At 43.0% G+C, this 18649-nt stretch overlaps 1 protein-coding gene across 1 annotated transcript in view; it reads left to right on the top strand.

The window, feature by feature from the left end:
- LOC139277516 (protein-glutamine gamma-glutamyltransferase 2-like) overlaps positions 1 to 18649 on the top strand; it is a 107957-nt gene that overhangs the window by 31001 nt on the left and 58307 nt on the right. The window contains exons 3-6 of the mRNA XM_070896063.1: positions 2649 to 2891; positions 4029 to 4147; positions 6381 to 6509; positions 12842 to 13019. Coding sequence (XP_070752164.1) covers positions 2649 to 2891; positions 4029 to 4147; positions 6381 to 6509; positions 12842 to 13019 — 669 coding nt within the window. The remainder of the gene's footprint in view (positions 1 to 2648; positions 2892 to 4028; positions 4148 to 6380; positions 6510 to 12841; positions 13020 to 18649) is intronic.

Here is an 18649-nt window from a genome sequence, read left to right as displayed (position 1 = left end):
CATGTAAACGTTTAGTGCTAGTTTGTGATGCCTCATCGTACGGAGTCGGCTGTGTGGTACAGCAAGCCAACGTATCGGGCAACCTCCAACCAGTTGCATACGTGTCTAGAAGTCTGTCTAAGGCTGAGAGAGCGTATAATATGGTCGAGAAAGAGGCATTAGCATGTGTATACGGGGTTAAGAAAATGCACCAATACCTATTTGGACTTCGGTTTGAGCTTGAAACTGACCACAAGCCGCTCATTTTGCTGTTTTCAGAGAGCAAAGATATAAATACCAATGCTTCGTCCCGCATCCAGAGATGTGCGCTAACATTATCCGCTTATGACTATTTTATCTGCCACAGACCAGGCACTGAAAACTGTACCGATGCTCTCAGCCGGCTACCATTATTTACCACAGGGGTTGAAATGGCGCAGCCCGCAGACTTGCTTCTGGTCATGGATGCTTTTGAGAGCGAGGGGTCACCCGTCACAGCTCGCCAGATCAGGACCTGGACCAGCCAGGATCCTGTGCTAGCATTAGTAAAGAGTTGGATCCTAACTGGGGACTGGTCGGCCGTTCCTGGGGAAATGCAAGATGAAATTAAGCTGTTTCACTGACGCAAAGATGAAATGTCTATCCAGTTGGATTGTCTCGTGGTTTTGCCAAAAAAAGGCAGGGAAATGTTTATATGCGACCTACACAGTACCCACCCAGGCATTGTCATGATGAAGGCAATTGCCAGGTCACATGTTTTGTGGCATTGACTCGGACTTGGAGTCATGCGTGCATCAGTGCAACACTTGCTCGCAACTGAGCAATGCACCAAGGGAGGCTCTACTGAGTCTGTGGTCATGGCCCTCCAAACCGTGGTCCAGGATCCAAGTAGATTTTGCTGGGCCCTTTCTAGGAAAGATGTTTTTAGTAGTTGTGGACGCTTACTCCAAATGGATTGAATGCGTAATCATGTCATCCAACATGTCCACAGCCACCATTGAAAGCCTCCGGGCCATGTTCGCCACCCATGGCTTGCCCGGCGTCCTTGTCAGTGACAATGGACTGTGTTTCACCAGCTCGGAATTCAACGAGTTTATGACCCGCAATGGCATCAAGCATGTCAGGTCTGCTCCGTTTAACCCCGCTTCTAACGGTCAAGCGGAGCGGGCAGTCCAAACAATCAAGCAGAGCATGAAACGCGTGTCGGACGGCTCCCTGCAGACCCGCTTGTCTTGCATTCTGCTCAGTTACTGGACGTAACCCCACTAGCTCACCGGAGTTCCCCCAGCAGAATTGTTAATGAAGAGAGCCCTCAAAACCTCGCTATCTCTAGTCGACCCAGATCTTAATGATCACGTGGAAACCCGGCGACACCGGCAGAATTTGTACCACGATCGCACGGCTGTTTCACGTGACATTGATGTTAACGACCCTGTGCTTGTCCTGAATTACGGTCATGGTCCAAAATGGGTTGCTGGCACTGTTTTGGACAAAGAAGGCAATAGGGTGTTTATAATCAAACTGTTAAATGGCCAAACATGCAGAAAGCATTTAGATCAGACCAGATTGCGATTTGCTGACAACCAGGAACAACTTGAAAAGGACATCACCATCGATGATCCAACAACACACACCCAACCAGCAATCGACTTCGCTGTTAATCACAAGGATGAACCCACCGTTCCTGACAATCCGGCCAGATCAGCCGCGGTGCAGTGCAGCAATGGTCCGGCCAACTCACACACGCCAGGGTTTGAACTTAGATGATCAACCAGGGAGCGAAGGGCTCCGGATCGCCTCAACTTGTAAATAACTTGTACCGAAGACTTTTTGGGGGCTGGAGTGATGTTATGTATGTAACTATGTAATGCTTGCCACCAGAGGACGCGACTCTTGGAGTCCTAACAGTCACCTGCACACACGTGCAGGGCCAGTATAAAAGGTTGGCTGCCATGTTGTTTAGGCACTCTGGAGTTGTAATAAAGAAGACTAAGGTTACACTAAATTTAGCTCACAGTACTCAGCATCGTGGAGTTCTTCTATACACAACACATTCTGCCTGCTTTGATAAGTGAGATGACATGATAGTCAGTGGCTGCTGCAGGTAGAGACAAAACGTGAACAAGTTAAAAGAAGTTTGGGATGGCCACAACATATCATATTTAATAGGTACATGGCCATGATTTCTCACATTATAAACAACTGGGCATGGCTAAATTGCTGGAAGAGACATTGATTAGAAGTGGGATGTTTTCTCACATGGAGGGAAGGGAGTTGGTAAGTGAATTATGCCATTGCAATTCACCAGCATGCACTTCTCAGCGGTTGCTGAAGAGTCAACGCCTGGGAGCTAATAACCTGCCTGCTCTCTTGTCTAGGGACTGATTGAAACATATAGCACAATCTCCAAAAGAATAGGGAGAAAATATGTATTATATTGGAAAGGAAAAAAAGTAAGATTTATATGCAATTGCAGGACAATGATAATTTACTTGAAAGGCAATAGTGAACTATATTTAAAGGTGGCAATTATTAGCTGGTGAAAGGGTTAGGTCACTTTTGAACATGTAGCACATTCCTTTTGAATAGCTACTTGATGACACTCTGTAATATAATTTGTGCTGATAGGCTAATTCATTTCCTGAAAATAAAATTCTGTCTACTTTCAGGTTTGGCACCTTTAGAAACATCTGGAACTAAAGTCCAGTTTCCGCTGTCAAATTCACTGGATGAAAATAAATGGAATGCCACCATTGTGCGCAATGGTGGAAGCGAACTATCCTTGTCCATATGCTCACCCGCCAATGCCAAGATCGGGCGCTACACCTTAAAACTGTTGTGCACAACACAGAGTCAATCGACGATGTTTTACCTCGGACAATTCATCCTGCTCTTCAATCCATGGTGCCCAGGTACAATACTATTTAAAAGTTTCTGTAGTGAAACCAGAGGTGTGTGATAGTATAACTGTCTCGAAGACAAAGCAACAAAGGATGTGCAGTAAATAAGACATTGCCAGCTTTGCCTGCATCCTGAGAACAAATAGGAAAAGTCTGTTAATTCATATGTGTCGAATTTCACTGAGAGGGAGTTTCATGGTTAAACAGTTTTTTTTAAACAGTTTTGAACAATTATATGATTAATCTTTACATTTTGTCCTCTGTATTTGATTCTTCATATTTGAGAGTTTATTTATGGTGTCCATTGAGATAAATAATGGCAGCATGGAGAATAGAACATTTTTCTTCATTCTTTAAGTATCCCGTGTTGCTATAAAGTACATCTAGGGTCAATAGTGCCATGCCCCAGATGCAGAGTTAAATTCCACCTGCTCTGCCACAATACCATACCTCAAATGCAAACTCAGAAGAGAGCTCTGTACTATACCGGTCTGAGTTTTTTCTTTTCATTTCCCAACACGAGGCATGCTTTGAATTTGAGATTCTCAATGTGTGAAGAATTATGAGCAGCTTTGTGTTAAGGGCAGTGCTAGGAGTTGAGTTGAGCTTGCTTCAGGTTATTTTGCTTAGTATCCTTGCAGCCAACAGAGAGAGGATATTTATATTCCACCAGTCTCTGCTGGATTCAAATCAAGGCCATTGAAAGAAAGGGCAGTGTGCCAACTGATTAGAACCCCTAATTCCCTTAGCTAGGAAGCATCCCTGAGCCCAATGGAGTGAGGGTGTTTGACTAACATCAGTCAGCACTGTTATTAAGCCAAGCTATTTCAGTAATATTGGCAGCAGCTGTAACTATAATGTTGTCAACAGTTGTTGTAATATTGTCAGCTGCTTGGAACATTTGCACAGTAAATCCTCCAAGTCCTTTTCCCCAAGACATCCTTCACAGGATTGATTCACATGTACTATTTATAATGGAGGTTTGAGACATATTGAATTGTACTGACTGTTATACAGTACACACCTCAGTAAGGCGACTGATCTTTCTATCTGCCTCACATTCATGCTCTACAGACACAAATTACAGTAACCGCATGTGCAGATGTTTGTAGGGTAGCTAACCTCGTTGTGATTTTTTTCAAATTTCAGCCGATGCTGTCTTCCTAGACGTTGAGAATCAACGCAAGGAATATGTACTGAATGATCAGGGCTTGATCTATCGGGGTTCGAGGAAATTCATTTCAGCCATTGCTTGGAACTTTGGGCAGGTACTGAAGAATTTAAAACATTTTTTGTCAGCTTCAGTGAAAAAGATAACTGGGAAGCACAAAGAGTGGACACACAGACATATAAATGTAACAACTTACCAATTCTGCGTTTGTTGTGGGCCGTTGCACTTTTTTATTACCCTCATTATATGTTCAAGCCACAGTGCTGTTGGGAAGGTTAAAGGGAGATTTGATAGAGGCATTCAAAATCATGAAAGATTTTGATAGGGTGAATAAGGAAAAACTGTTTCCTCTGGCAGAAGGGTCAGTAACCAGAGGAGGCAGATTTAAGGTAATTGGCAAAAGAGCCAGAAGTCAGATGAGGAGATTTGTTTACACAGCGAGTTGTTATGATCTGGAATGCACTGGCTGAAAGGGCGGTGGAAACAGACTAAATAATAACTCTCGAAAGGGAATTGGATAAATACTTGAATGAGAGAAAATTTGGGCTATGAGGAAAGAGCAGGGGAATGCGACTAATTGGATCTCTCTTTCAAAGAGCCGGCACAGGCACGATGGGCAGAATAGCCTCCTTCTACGCTGTAAATTTCTATCATTCTATGATACTTTGCTTATTTATGTGCCAAATGTGTACTGGTGGTACCTCATAAACCACATGCACCTAACCATTACATCTTAATTTACCTAGAGCTCTCCCCTATTCTTTTACGTCTTGGTGGAGTCTTGCATTATGGGCTTTAACTGTAGCATATTTGAAACATAAAGAAAATGCAGCTAAGTTGCTAAGATCTGAGATCGATAGATTTTTGTTGAATAAGGGTATTAAGGGATATGGGACAAAGGTGAGTAAATGGAGTTGAGGTACAGATCAGTCATTATCTAATTGAATGGTGGAACAGGTTCGAGGGGCTGAATGGCCTACTCCTGTTCCTATGTTCCTAAGAAATTTTTGGCTTGGATAATGATTTAAATAAGCTGTACAAAAAAGTACAAGGGGTTGAATTTAATCTCCAGGGGCAAGTTGGTACTAATTTGCTTTGCATTGTTTTAAAACCTGGCAAAGTCTCAAGTGCAAGTAATGCTTGATTCTCCCAGTCTATGCTTATTTGAATAATTATTCACAATGGGTCTGGGGATGATACCATTTTCAGAGAAGAAAATTGTGTACAAGTGATATTTAAAGGGCCGAGTAATAATTAAAGAGCAGCATACTGAGGGGGAGCAAAAATTCAGAAGATTTCTGGGAGGGAAGTAAAAGGCATCCCAATACATTAACAGCCATTGCAGGCTGCAAACAAGTGATGGAGCAGCCCAGTGCCCGACCTCCCTCTCTGTTGGTTGCTGAAGTCAAAGAAGTGCGGCATGAAATGCTTGCGAGGAGGTTTTCCTCCGTACCCCTCTACAGCATCACCCCAGCAAGGGGCCGTAAACCAGTTTCAGGCCACAGCTGACCATTGCCGTCCTTGGGCACGTGCAAACTCTGTGTTGCGTGGTAGTCACAGGTGTCCTTGCAGCAGGTGGCACTGCCCATCTGCTGACCCAGACCCCGAGAAGGCAGGTTTGCCTAGTTATTCCCAGGTAGGTTTGCCAGAGCCTGAAGCATCTTGCAAAGAAACAGGCAACGCTGGTTCCTGATCACCCTGGCATGCTTTCTTCTGTGCAGTACCATGAAAAGTATGACAAAAGAAAGAACTTTATACAGCATCTTTCACATCCTCAAGAAGTCCAGAAGCACTTCGCAGCCAATGAAGTATAGTCTTTGTTGCAATTTAGGTAAAATGCTGTAATTAAGGGGCTTCTAAAGAACCTTGCAGCATAAATGGTTAATCAGGCATTCAGATCGCAACAGTCTCCTCTGGAAAGAGAAGTACCGACCAGTACAACGACTGCCAAAATACACTGGTGTGTGTGGGACCGGGCATAAGGCCATGAAGCACCTCTTGTGCAACCTGATCCACCTGGAATCTCTCTGCAGACCCTACTCTTCTTCCAAACATGTTATCTTCAGTGTCCCTATTGGCAAACCCCCTGGTGCCATTAAAGGGAGCTTGGGACAATAACAAAAATAAAGATAACTGGCACAAAGGCTCATGAAAGAAAAACTCCCAAACAGTTGCTTTCTCCCCCAACAGATTGCTAGACTAAGATTTCACACACTGGAATCTAAGTTTAAATTGGGTGTGTGTCTGTCAGCTACTGACTGTGGAAAACTTCAGTTTGAAGTTTGAAATAGATGGATGCTTTACATTTTATTATTGATTTTTGCTTTCAGTTTGAAGATGGTATTGTGGATATTTGCCTGGAGCTGTTAGATAATAGCCTGAACTGCCTGCAAAATCAGGATGAGGACTATTCTCAAAGGCATGATCCTGTTTATATCAGCAGGATTGTGACAGCTATGGTAAGCACTGAAACCTAATGCCTGCTACTACTATTAGTAATTTAATTAACTCCGAAGGGAGAAAATTAACCGTTCTCTATTTATGTGCGTCCGCTTTTATCAAATAAATGATCGTTGGATGGACTTGACAGTTGTCCCAGTTATCTTAATTTGGTAAGACATTCAAAAGTTCATTACTATAATTACATTTATGCAAAAGACAAGTGTAAAAAGACAAGACTCAAGGGGAGCCTATTATTTCAAAGTGAATAAGATTCCAGAGTAATTTGCCAAAGTTGGTTATGGCATGCAGTGGAATGATTTGTGGATCTGCTCAGAATGTTACAGCTATAAGAAGGACACAGCTGCACGCAATTTATATGCAAGGTCTGATGGTGTTATAAGTGAATTACTAAAAAAATATTGATTATTGATGCCCAAACATCGCCTTCAGATGGCACCTTCTCTGATGTTGGTCTGCTGGGTGTGCTGATGCCATATCTCAGAATGGGCAGACTTGGGTTCATGTCCCTAGGTGCCCATGGGCTGAAATCACAAACTCAGATGGAGTGCAATAGAGAAGTGAATATCCTTATGGGAATAAATGGAGGGAACATCAGCTCAGACCACTCTGAAGCACCTCTTCATGCCAGGCTTGAGCGGAAAAGCTGGGGCCTGGGAATAGCTCACATTCCTATCTTCTGGCCTGGAGGAGAGGGTAACTTAAAATCTTAAAATGTTTGAAGAAAGTCTAGAAACAATTGAGTCTTATTGATTATGTTAACGGTAATGGTAACCAGTAAAACCTGGCAGAGAGTGCAGTAACGAACGAGCTGAGTCTGTACTTGCAGATTTGGTAGATGAACAAGGTGTAATATGAAATAAAGCAATCTGAAAGTGACTGCATTTATTAACATCCTTTTTAATATCTAGGTTGTGATCCAGTATCCCTTACAAGTATCTGGTAATTGGTAGAAGCATTAGAGTTGAGTTGAGGAGAACATTTTTCACCCAGAGGGTGGTGGGGTTTTGGAACTCACTGATTGAAAGAGTGGTAGAGGCAGAAACCCTCATCGCACATAAAAAGTACTTGGATATGCACTTGAAGTGCCGTAACCTACAGGCTATGGACCAAGAGCTGGAAAGTGGGATTAAGCTGGATAGCTCTTTTTCAGCCGACACAGACATGATGGGCCGAATGGCTTCCTTTTGTGCTGTAAATTTCTATGATTCTATGATCTAAAATAATTACACAGATTTGAAATTCTTCTCTTATCCCTGCTGCTACTGTGACTGTCACTTATGGTTGAAAGCCTGTTTGTCTATTTTATTTTGAAATAGGCAAAACAAAATGTGAAGCCAGTTGATTGATTGTCAGTAATGACTGCCAAGATGTGCATGTAACATTACTCACTCTACTCTTTAAGGAATGAAATGTTTCTAAATTTCTTTCAACCATTTGACCACAGCAGTAATTGCTGCAAAATTCTGCTTCGCTTCCTGTCAGTACAATCCATGTGTAACCAAAGGATTATGTAATACAGGGCTATTATGTAATATTTACTTGCCATTCCTTATTACTCAATTTTATATTTATTGCTTATCTTGTTCAAACATCAGTTTGAATGTTAACTCCCGCAGTGTTGTTGTGGGGATTGTGTTACGAGACTGTAGCCCGATTTTTAACCTAATCCCCCGCCCTCTCCCCTCGCCACACCCACCCCCCCCTGCCCCCGCCCCCCCCCGCGCACCCGCCGGTGTGAATGAAGGGGGTGCGGGTCCGACATCAGTTTTACTCCCTGCTTGATTTTACTCTCCATAGATGAAGTAAAGAAAAATAGACGCCTGCCCCGAACCCACCCCATTCTCACCAGGCAGGTTAGATTTGTGGTCCAATGAATAACATAGAAATACAGATTTTAATCAAACTGCATTGGGAGCAGGGCAAGGTTTTTCATTGTGCATTGGAGCACACAAGGCCTGCCCACATTGACAGATTTCCAGCATAATTAAGGTTTTTAGGATCCTTACTGGTTTAGGCCTCAAGTGGCTAAAACTATAATCTCAGAAGCAGAGCCACCATCACCCATGTGCTGTTTATTAAAATTAAGTTTGTTTTGTTTCATGGGACCTGTGGTTGGAGTGAAGTGACTATTGTAAACTTCCTGTGTCTTGAGATAATTTCCTCCCTGATATGTAGTCAGAATTTTTATAGGGTTCTAAAGTACAGCAGAAATAAATTAACCGGAAGTCGTTCATATCAATTTGGTGGTATTTCAATGTAATATTGCCGAATAAAACAGATCAAGGAGGAAATGGCCTATTTAAAGTTCCTGTGCTGTATGCTCGACAAGATCCATGTAAATGCTATTTGGTTGATTTGGTATTAAAACCTGGCAGCAATGATATCAATGCATGTAACTAAATGCCGATGTTGGTTCTCTCAACCCATACAGGTAGGTTTATAACTGCGGTCTTGCATCTCTCTGCTATGCTCAAGGCAGCTTGATGCAGGCCACCATTATGTGCCGCACAGTGATGTCCTTTGCAGCCGATAGTTATCCTTACCACACCGAATGTTATCCATTTCTGGTAGCAAGCTTCTATCTATCAACAACTATATTCTTTGGTCCAGGTTAAAAAATAACCCATTCCACCCACTTCTTTGAATACCCAGTATGATATACGGAGGAAAGAGGAAAGAAAAATAAGGTAAAAGTCTTGGGGGTACATTTACGTCTTTACTGCTTGGCCATTAAGCATTGGCTGGATGTAACACCGAGAAAAGTCTGGCAGGGAGCATTGCATACCCCTTACAGAACCCATCAGATTTTCCTTTCATTAAATTACATGCAGGCACGCAATGGGCTATGAGAGAAAATCTCCAGAATACTAAAAATGAATTTTCTAACTAATGGCATTTCATAGGGATTCCTGTCGAATATCATTTGCTTACAGATACCTCGAGGAATAAAAAAAAATGCATCATGGTAGAATGGAGCTACCAAAAGAACATAAGAACAGAAGAAATAGGAGCAGGAGTAGGCCATAAGGCCCCTCGAGCCTGCTCTGCCATTCAATAAGATCATGGCTGATCTGATCATGAACTCAGCTCCACTTCCCTGCCCGCTCCCCATAACCCCTTATCCCCTTATTGTTTAAGAAACTGTCTATTTCTGTCTTAAATTTAATTAATGTCCAGCTTCCACAACTCTCTGAGGCAGCAAATTCCACAGATTCACAACCCTTTGAAAGAAGAAATTTCTCCTTATCTCAGATCTAAATGGGCGGCCCCTTATCCTAAGATCATGCATGCCCTCTAGTTCTAGTCTTCCCCACCAGTGGAAACATCCTCTCTGCATCCACCTTGTCAAGCCCCCTCATAATCTTATACGTTTCTATAAGATCATCTCTCATGCTTCTGAATTCCAATGAGTAGAGGCCCAAGCTACTCAACCTTTCCTCATAAGTCAACCCCCTCATCCCCGGGATCAACCTAGTGAACCTTCTCTGAACTGCCTCCACAGCATGCATATCCTTTTGTAAATATGGAAACCAAAACAGCACACAGTATTCCAGGTGTGACCTCACCAATACCCTGTATAACTGTAGCAAGACTTCCCTGCTTTTATACTCCATCCTGTTTGCAATAAAGGTCAAGGTTCCATTGGCCTTCCTGATCACTTGCTGTACCTGCATACTATCCTTTTGTGTTTAATGCACAAGTACCCCCAGGTCCCACTGTACGGCAGCACTTTGCAATCTTTCTCCATTTAAATAATAACTTGCTGTTTGATTTTTTTCTGCCAAAGTGCATGACCTCACATTTTCCAACATTATACTCCATCTGCCAAATTCTTGCCCACTCACTTAGCCTGTCTATGTCCTCCTGCAGCCTCTTTATGTCCTCCTCACACATTGCCCTTCCTTCTATCTTTGTATCAATTTTGCTGTGACAATATCTGTAAGCAAAGTTTTAAAGACATTTAGAAACATGTATTTCCTTAAAATTCCTGAGCGAGGCAGCTCCAAGGGTTTTATTTATTATGTCCATAGAAAAATAATTGTAACAAGCATAATTGTTCTGGAGAGGCCTCGAGGTACTGAAGAATTTAATAGTAAAATAGTTGCAGCATCTTATCAAATGACATAGCTCCAAAAGGGCTAGATCAGAGTCATGTTAAACTAGTCCCGCTTAAGCAATATCTCCGAATCACTGTGTTTGACGAAAGAATTAGTACTGTGTTATACCTGCTGCAGTGCAAGGGTTTACTGATTCATTTGTTTTAATATGAATTGAACATGATGTGATATATTCTTTACAACATCACTAACAACACACACGACAAGATGGCTCCAACACATCATGTGACTTGTATTGTATTTACATTAGGAGTTGCATTACACAGTAGTCCACTAGGTGGAGCAGTAGTCCACTAGGGGAGCTATATAATAACACATGACATTTCCTGCAAAATAAACTACAAATTGTTAATTCACATGTGCGAACATTACCACACTCTAAATAACATGGGAAAGGGGCCAAAAGTTTGCATGCACACGGCGTACTGTTGGTAAAACTGAACCAAGACTGAAGAAACCTACAGATACACAATTGAAAGAAAATACATTATTAATTAGACAGGAGGAGTAGCTTCAAAGTTATCAGTTGAACTACGGGTTCAAGGCGAACTACCAGCCCTGAAATTCCAAAGGAGCTCTCCCATCTCCAGATGTAATTCTGGTGGGATCACCAGTAAACCACCCATTTCCACAATTTCCCTGGATGTTATCCTGATCTCCCATTGCAGTTATATCGGCAGAACCCTGTAAAATTTCAGGGTAAGGGATAGGATCATCACTTGAGTTTGTTTATATTTGCTCATGGGATGTGGACATTGTTGGCGAGGTTGCAATAATTGCCCATTCCTAGCTACCCTGAAAAGACAGTGGTGGGCCTTCTTAAAGTGCTACTGGATTGACTAACTGGGCATTGAGTCAACTATGTAGTGTGGGACTGGGTAGGGGTCCCTGTATGACTTTAGTGAACCATTTGGGCTTTTACCACAGCTTTCATGGTGTCTGCCCACTGATGACCAGATTTATAGAACTCAGTTTCACAACTTGAATTCTGGGCTTTGAGATTCCTCTCCCCACTGCAATGGAACATTAGAAGGAAAGAAAGAAAGACTTGCATTTATATAAGACCTTTCACAAACACCAGACATCTCAAAGCACTTTACAACTAATGAAGTAATTTTGCACAGCAAACTCTCACAAACAGCAATGTGATAATGACCAGATAATCTGTTTCAGTGATGATGATTGAAGAATGAATATAGACCAGGATACTGGGGATAACTTCCCTGCTCTTCTTCGAAATAGTGCCACGGGATCTATTTACATCTACCTGAGAGAGCAGATGGGGCCTCAGTTTAACGTCTCATCCAAAAGATGGCAAGTCCAACAGTCAAGTGTTTCCTCAACACTGCACTGGAGTGTCAGCCAAGATTTATGTGATCAAGTTCCTGGAGTGGGACTTGAACCCACAACCTTTTGACTCATAGGCAAGTGTGCTACCCACTGAGCCACAGTTCAGCATTTACAGCACAGTCGAGATGTACTGTGCTTAGATTTACGGGTGACAGCTTCTTCAGGCACTCCTCTAAATGAATGCCCAAAAGGAAAATGATGCAGGAGAATTCTCGTGTCTCCACACCTTTTTCCCCTCTCCCTTGTGCCTGCGAATTGAACATTTCTCAGGCACGCAGGAGAGGAATTCTGGGGCCCTGGTGGCTGCTTTACTGTTGTGAATTTATTAAAAACTTTACAAACAGGTGGGATCACATTACAAGACATAGGGGCGAGTGTGAAAAAGAATTAACTTCTAAAAATCAGATTTTTAGTTTCTATTTTACTTTTTAGAAGTGTCTGGGTATCCCATTCGGGCTGTCTGGTTGTAAAGTGGAGACCTGAGGTTCAGGTGACTGTTAGGAATTACTCAAAATTTGTTCTTGTGGTTTCCGATGTTAATTTGCCTCCCAATTACTCCCAGGTATCTATTATTTCTTATTTATTTTCTGTGTAAACAACAATGGTTATTCTCAAAGGAACTTTTACTGGTGAGATATGACCATCCTAACCAGGTGAAAAGAGAGTTGGTCTCTTCTGCTTAATTCTGTTGCAATTGATCAGAGCTATAGTGCATCTTTTATGCCAAGACTGTTGGATACCTTACACATCTACCTCATGCATGTCATTTAATCGCTAAAGCTGTATCTTGCACAACTAATTGTTCAGTTTCTGTGTTTGTGTCGCTGTGTAATACTTTACAAATACTTTCATCTTTACAGGTGAATTGCAATGATGATAAGGGGATTCTGCTGGGCAAATGGGGCCCCAATTATTCCGATGGAGTGTCTCCAACAACATGGAATGGAAGCATTACCATCCTTCGTCAATGGAATAAATTGAGCTGTCAGCCTGTTCGCTATGGCCAGTGCTGGGTGTTCGCGGCAGTGGCCTGCACAGGTACGTAGCAGTCTGGATAATGGTCTGAGACTTCAAAATTAGCATCTGACTGGCATGGAGCTGCGTAGGTATAGTTTAAGAAACAATTGTGGTTCCAAGTTACTGAGAACTGGATATATATGCACAGACTTCATTATATTACACATTTAACCTTATCAGAAGATTTTCTATAATCCCATCTGAAGCACTTACCGTATATACTCACGTATCATGCGACTTTTGAAGACCTAAATTGTAACCTAAATTTGGGGGGTCGCATGATACGCGAGATACAAAATTTGCGGGTGTGAAGTGCTGGCCAAGATTAGGCTGTTAGTCTGTTAAGCAGACCGTATCCACGCTGAATCTCGGCAGGTATCTCCTGGGCTGGATTGCAGCCTCTATTGTCGCTTGTACTGTATTGGGGGGGATGAGAGAGAGTCGCGGAGGTCGGGGGGGGAGAGAGAGTCGCGGAGGTCGGGGGGGGGGAGGAAAGAGACCGGACCGGATCCGACCTGACCCCCGCTCTCCCTACCCCGGCGACCCGACCTCCGCTTCCCCAACTCCCCCCCCACCCGGCAACCCGACCTCCGCTTCCCCCCAGTGACCCAACCCGACCTCCTCTTCACCCCCCCCGACCTCCGCCACCCACAACTCCCTCTGAAGTTTGCTGCATTATTAGAGGTTCCATCTATCTCAGCCCATGCTTCTTTTACCTGCAAACACAGTAGAGGCTGTGGCTGAACGACGCTAGTCAAGCCAGCTGGAACGATTGCTGTATCGGTGTTCGATTCGCGAACAGCTTTCACAACAGAATCCACTCGATGTTTCATGTTAAGGTCTGTATTCGATCTCAAAAAAGTGACTCGCATGATACATGAGATATATGGTAAAATCATGTTTTGGGGACGAAAATTTAGGGGTCGCATGATACGCGAGATCGCAGGATACGCGAGTATATACGGTACATCTTTTCTGAAAGAAGCTCAAACTTCCATTACATGAATTCCTTATGAGTTATTCCAGCAGCACCTATCAGTTTGTAGTAATGAAGTCTAACTGGAGTTGTACAATCACAACCGATTCACTCACAACAACTGGGCTTAAGTAAGCGGTTGCGTATTGAATGAGCCTTACCTTGACCAGTTAAAATGTGAATCTATTCCAGTTTCAAGTGGCAATGCTCGTGAAGTGCAGGAATGAAATGTAGTGTTCCTGTTTTTTTTAAATGTAATTATATTGCTTTTAGTGAGAGCATATGCAGGTATGAAAATATTAGATATCAAATTGTACTCTGGAAAAAACATTTTGATTAAAATATAGATGGGGTCTATGAAGGAAAGGGTGACAAAATCAGACAGCGAGGTGGAGCTGACAACTTCTTGGAATGCAACAGTTTAATCTTGCACAGTTAACTGTTGTCCCAATTGGATAGGATTGATGTGATTTGTAATTTAATGTCCTATTGATATAGTCTGAACAGTGAGTTTAAATTATAGCCTGAAACTCACTTTCTATCAGGCGCTGCTGGTATTTTGGAGTAATGGAGAAGGAATCTGTAGTTTAACGGAGTATAAATATTTTATTAACTGAATATGTTGACTGCTTATTATGCAATTATGTTTTCATTGTGCACTGGCAGTTTAGATGGAAATTACATTATGTCATGTATTCACCTAATAAGAAAAGTTTGACAATTAAACACAATTTACTTTGCCAATTAATGGGTGTCAATGCCCTTTTAAGAGTTCAGTACATTTTATAAATAAGGTTTAAACTTCTATCATTTTCATTGCAGTCTACTCTATTTAATTGAAAGTCATTTTTTGCAGTAAAACTATCCAATGATTTGAATTAAGCAACATAAATAACACAGCAAAGTGGAAACTTGTGCTTCATGCAAATTTGAATTGTCAGATTACTGGAGTTAAGAATAGGCTGTATTTACATTTTTGGGTTAGACTTTTTAATCCCTGTTTTTTGTACACAACTAGTAACAAATATCTCTTGGTGATTTAGTCGTTGCTGTGCTCAGGCAAAGGGTCTTTTAGTGCTGGGGCAATTGAACATTCCTTCCAACTATTTGTGGCCATTATCCATATAGAGAGTTCTCTGGTCAGGTATAACGCAGGTTAAGTGAAGTCTGGCCTCATTTCCTGGTTGTGTGAGAGATAGTGACAGAGGCTGTGAGCTCACTATTGTGCCTATCCTTCCGAATGATCTAGAGAAGAGAAGGATAAACTTGGTTAGAGTAAATATTAGCATTTAAAGGATATAAAGATTAATAGTTCTTTAAATAAATTACCCACCAAACAACAACAAAGTGTATTTATATAGCACCTTTAACACAGTAAAATGTTGCAAAGTGCTTCACAGGAGCATTATAACACAAAATTTGACATCGAGCCACATAAGGAGAAATTAGGGCTTGGTCAAAGGGGTAGATTTTAAGGAGTGTGTTAAAGGAGGGGAAAGAGAGGTAGAGAAACGGAGAGGTTTAGGGAGGGCCTAACCCTAAACCTAACCCTAAGCTCCGTACAGAGCTTAGCACTTGGCAGGCCACCAATGGTTGAGCGCGTAAAATCAGGAATGCTCAAGAGGGCAGAATTAAAGGAGCGCAGGTATCTCGGAGGATTGTGGGGCTGGGGGAGATTACAGAGATAGGGAGGGGGCGAGACCATGGAGGGATTTAAAAACAAGGATACATTTCACCATTAAAAGCATAAAATGTGATACTTTAAAAAATTGTAACATATGCTTCTTTACGAATGTGTAACTGGTTGATTTGCTTCATCTAAGCATTTGCAACTGTAGAACTATAAAATAAAAGAAAAATTGTAAAAGGTTCTCAAGAGTTATTAACTGTGGGAATTTGTCATGCTTTGACCATCCTGATCAAATTTCAAATCCCAAGGCTATATGTTATGTCTTGCATAAAGAGTCAGACTAGATACTGCAAGCTTAAAGTAAGTGTGACCGTAGTCCTTTATTACATATCTCAGAATGCCTCTCCAGCCTGTGAGGCCTCCTTAAGTATCTGTGCTCCCAAGGGATTGTGGGATCCCTTGGGACTCCAGGGGATGAGCCCTCTGGTGGTTACACATGGTAATTACAGGTTTACATACATAACAACACTGCCCCCCAAAGTCAATAATGTAACTATTTACAATGTGAGTCGATCTGGGTCCTTCCTCTCCCTGGTTGATCGTCTCGGTGCAAATGCTGGTGTTGGTGAGTCGTTTGTTGGGCCTTCGCTGGGCTGCTGTGCAGCTGGCCTTGCTGGACTGCTGGGGGTGGTGAGTTTTACTGGGCTGCTGCGAGTGATTGGTTCTGCTTCGTGGTCAACCGCTGGGTCGGTTGCCACTTGTGTGTGTGTTGGAGGGTCGAAAAAGGTAGAGTCTATTGTAGGTTGTTCTGAATAGTCTGTAAATCTGAGTTTGGTTTGGTCCAAGTGTTTTTTGCAGGTGAGTCCATTTGCGAGTTTGACCATAAACACCCTAATCCTCTCTTTGGCTAAAACAGTGCCAGCAATCCACTTGGGACCTTATCCATAGTTCAACACAAATATCGGATCATTTACTTCAATTTCGGGTGGCACATTTGCGTGATCATGATATGTATTCTGTTGAAGCTGCCTGCTTGCTGCCTTTTCTTGTAGATCAGGGTGGACTAACGAAAGCCTTGTCTTAAGTGCCCTTTTCATGAGCAGTTCAGCGGGAGGGACCCCGGTGAGCAAGTGGGGCCTTGTGTGGTAACTAAACAGGACTCGGGATAAGCGAGTATGCAGTGAGCCTTCAGTTGCCCTTTGACGATTTGAACTGCTTGATTGTTTGAACTGCTCGTTCTGCCTGACCGTTGGACTCTGGCTTAAACGGGGCAGACGTGACTTGTTTGACCCCATTGCGGGTCATGAATTCCTTGTATTCGACACTGGTGAAGCACGGCCCATTGTCACTTACAAGGATATCAGGCAGGCCATGCGTGGCAAACATGGCCCGTAGGCTTTCAATGGTGGCAGCGGACGTGCTTACCGATATTATCTCACATTCAATCCATTTGGAGTATGCATCTACAATCACTAAAAACATTTTTCCCAAGAATGGGCCTGCATAGTCGACATGAACCTGAGACCACGGTTTGGAGGACCAAGACCATAAACTCAGTGACACCTCCCTGGGTGCATTGCTTAACTGGGAACATGTATTACATTTGTGCACACAGGACTCTAAGTCTGCATCGATACCGGGCCACCACACGTGGGATCTGGCTATCGCTTTCATCATTACAATGCCTGGGCGTGTACTGTCGAGATCACTAATGAAAGTGTCCCTACCATTTTTTGGCACAACTACCCGATTACCCCATTGGAGGCAGTCTGCCTGTATAGACATGTCATCTTTGCACCGCTGGTACGACTTTATTTCCTCCTGCATCTCTAATGGGGCACTAGACCAACTCCCTTGGAGCACACTAAGGACAGCAAGGGGTCCTGGCTCGTCCAGGTTCTAATCTGTCGATCGGTAACAGGTGATTGCTCACTCTCGAATGCTTCCATTACATAACTAAATCTGCAGGCTGTGCCATCTCCACCCCTGTGGTGGGCAATGGTAGCCTACTGAGAGCATCAGCACAGTTTTCTGTGTCTGGCCTGTGGCGGATGGCGTAGTTGTATGCGGACAACATGAGCGCCCATCTCTGGATGCGGGCCGATGCATTTGTATTTATCCCCTTATTTTCAGAAAAGAGGGATATAAGCGGTTTATGGTCAGTTTCCAATTCAAATTTGAGCCCGAACAGATATTGATGCATTTTCTTTACAACGTAAACACACGCTAATGCTTCTTTTTCGATCATGCTGTAGGCCCTCTCGGCCTTAAGCAGACTTCTGGATGCATAAGCAACCGGTTGCAATTTCCCAAATTCATTAGCTTGTTGCAATACACACCTGACCCCGTATGACAACGCATCACATGCTAGTACCAAACATTTACATGGATCGTACTACACAAGCAATTTGTTTGAAAATAACAGCTTCCTAGCTTTCTAAAAGGCATTTTCTTGGCTTTTACCCCATACCCATTCATCTCCTTTATGCAGTAAAGAGCGCAGGGGTTCTAACAATGTGCTAAGACCCGGTAAGAAGTTATCAAAATAGTTCAGGAGTCCTAGAAACGACCACAGCTCCGTCACGTTCTGGGGTCTCGGTGCATTCTTGATTGCCTCCATCTTGAAACTGGTGGGCCTGATGCCATCTGCCGCGATTCTTCTCCCAGGAACTCCACTTCAGGCGCCAGGAAAAGCCTGAGCCCCATACGATTAAGCCGACTAAGAACCTCCTCCAGGTTCTGCAGGTGCTCGACGGTGTCTCGACCTGTAACCAAGATGTTGTCCTGGAAGACCATGGTGCGCGGGACTGACTTCAGCAAGCTTTCCATGTTCCTCTGGAATATCGCCATGGCCGATTGAATCCCAAATGGGCATCTGTTGTAAATGAAAAGACCTTTGTGCGTGTTGATGCAGGTGAGGCCTTTCAAAGATTCCTCCAGCTCCTGTGTCATGTAGGCCGAGGTCAAGTCCAGCTTCGTGAATGTTTTCCCTCCCGCCAGTGTCACAAATAGGTCGTCTACCTTTGGTAGCGGGTATTGATCCTG

This window comes from Pristiophorus japonicus, chromosome 12 (assembly GCF_044704955.1).
Source record: "Pristiophorus japonicus isolate sPriJap1 chromosome 12, sPriJap1.hap1, whole genome shotgun sequence".
In the NCBI taxonomy this organism is placed as follows: domain Eukaryota; kingdom Metazoa; phylum Chordata; class Chondrichthyes; family Pristiophoridae; genus Pristiophorus; species Pristiophorus japonicus.
Note: the sequence above shows the minus strand (reverse complement) of the source record. Positions and strands in the feature narration are given on the sequence as shown.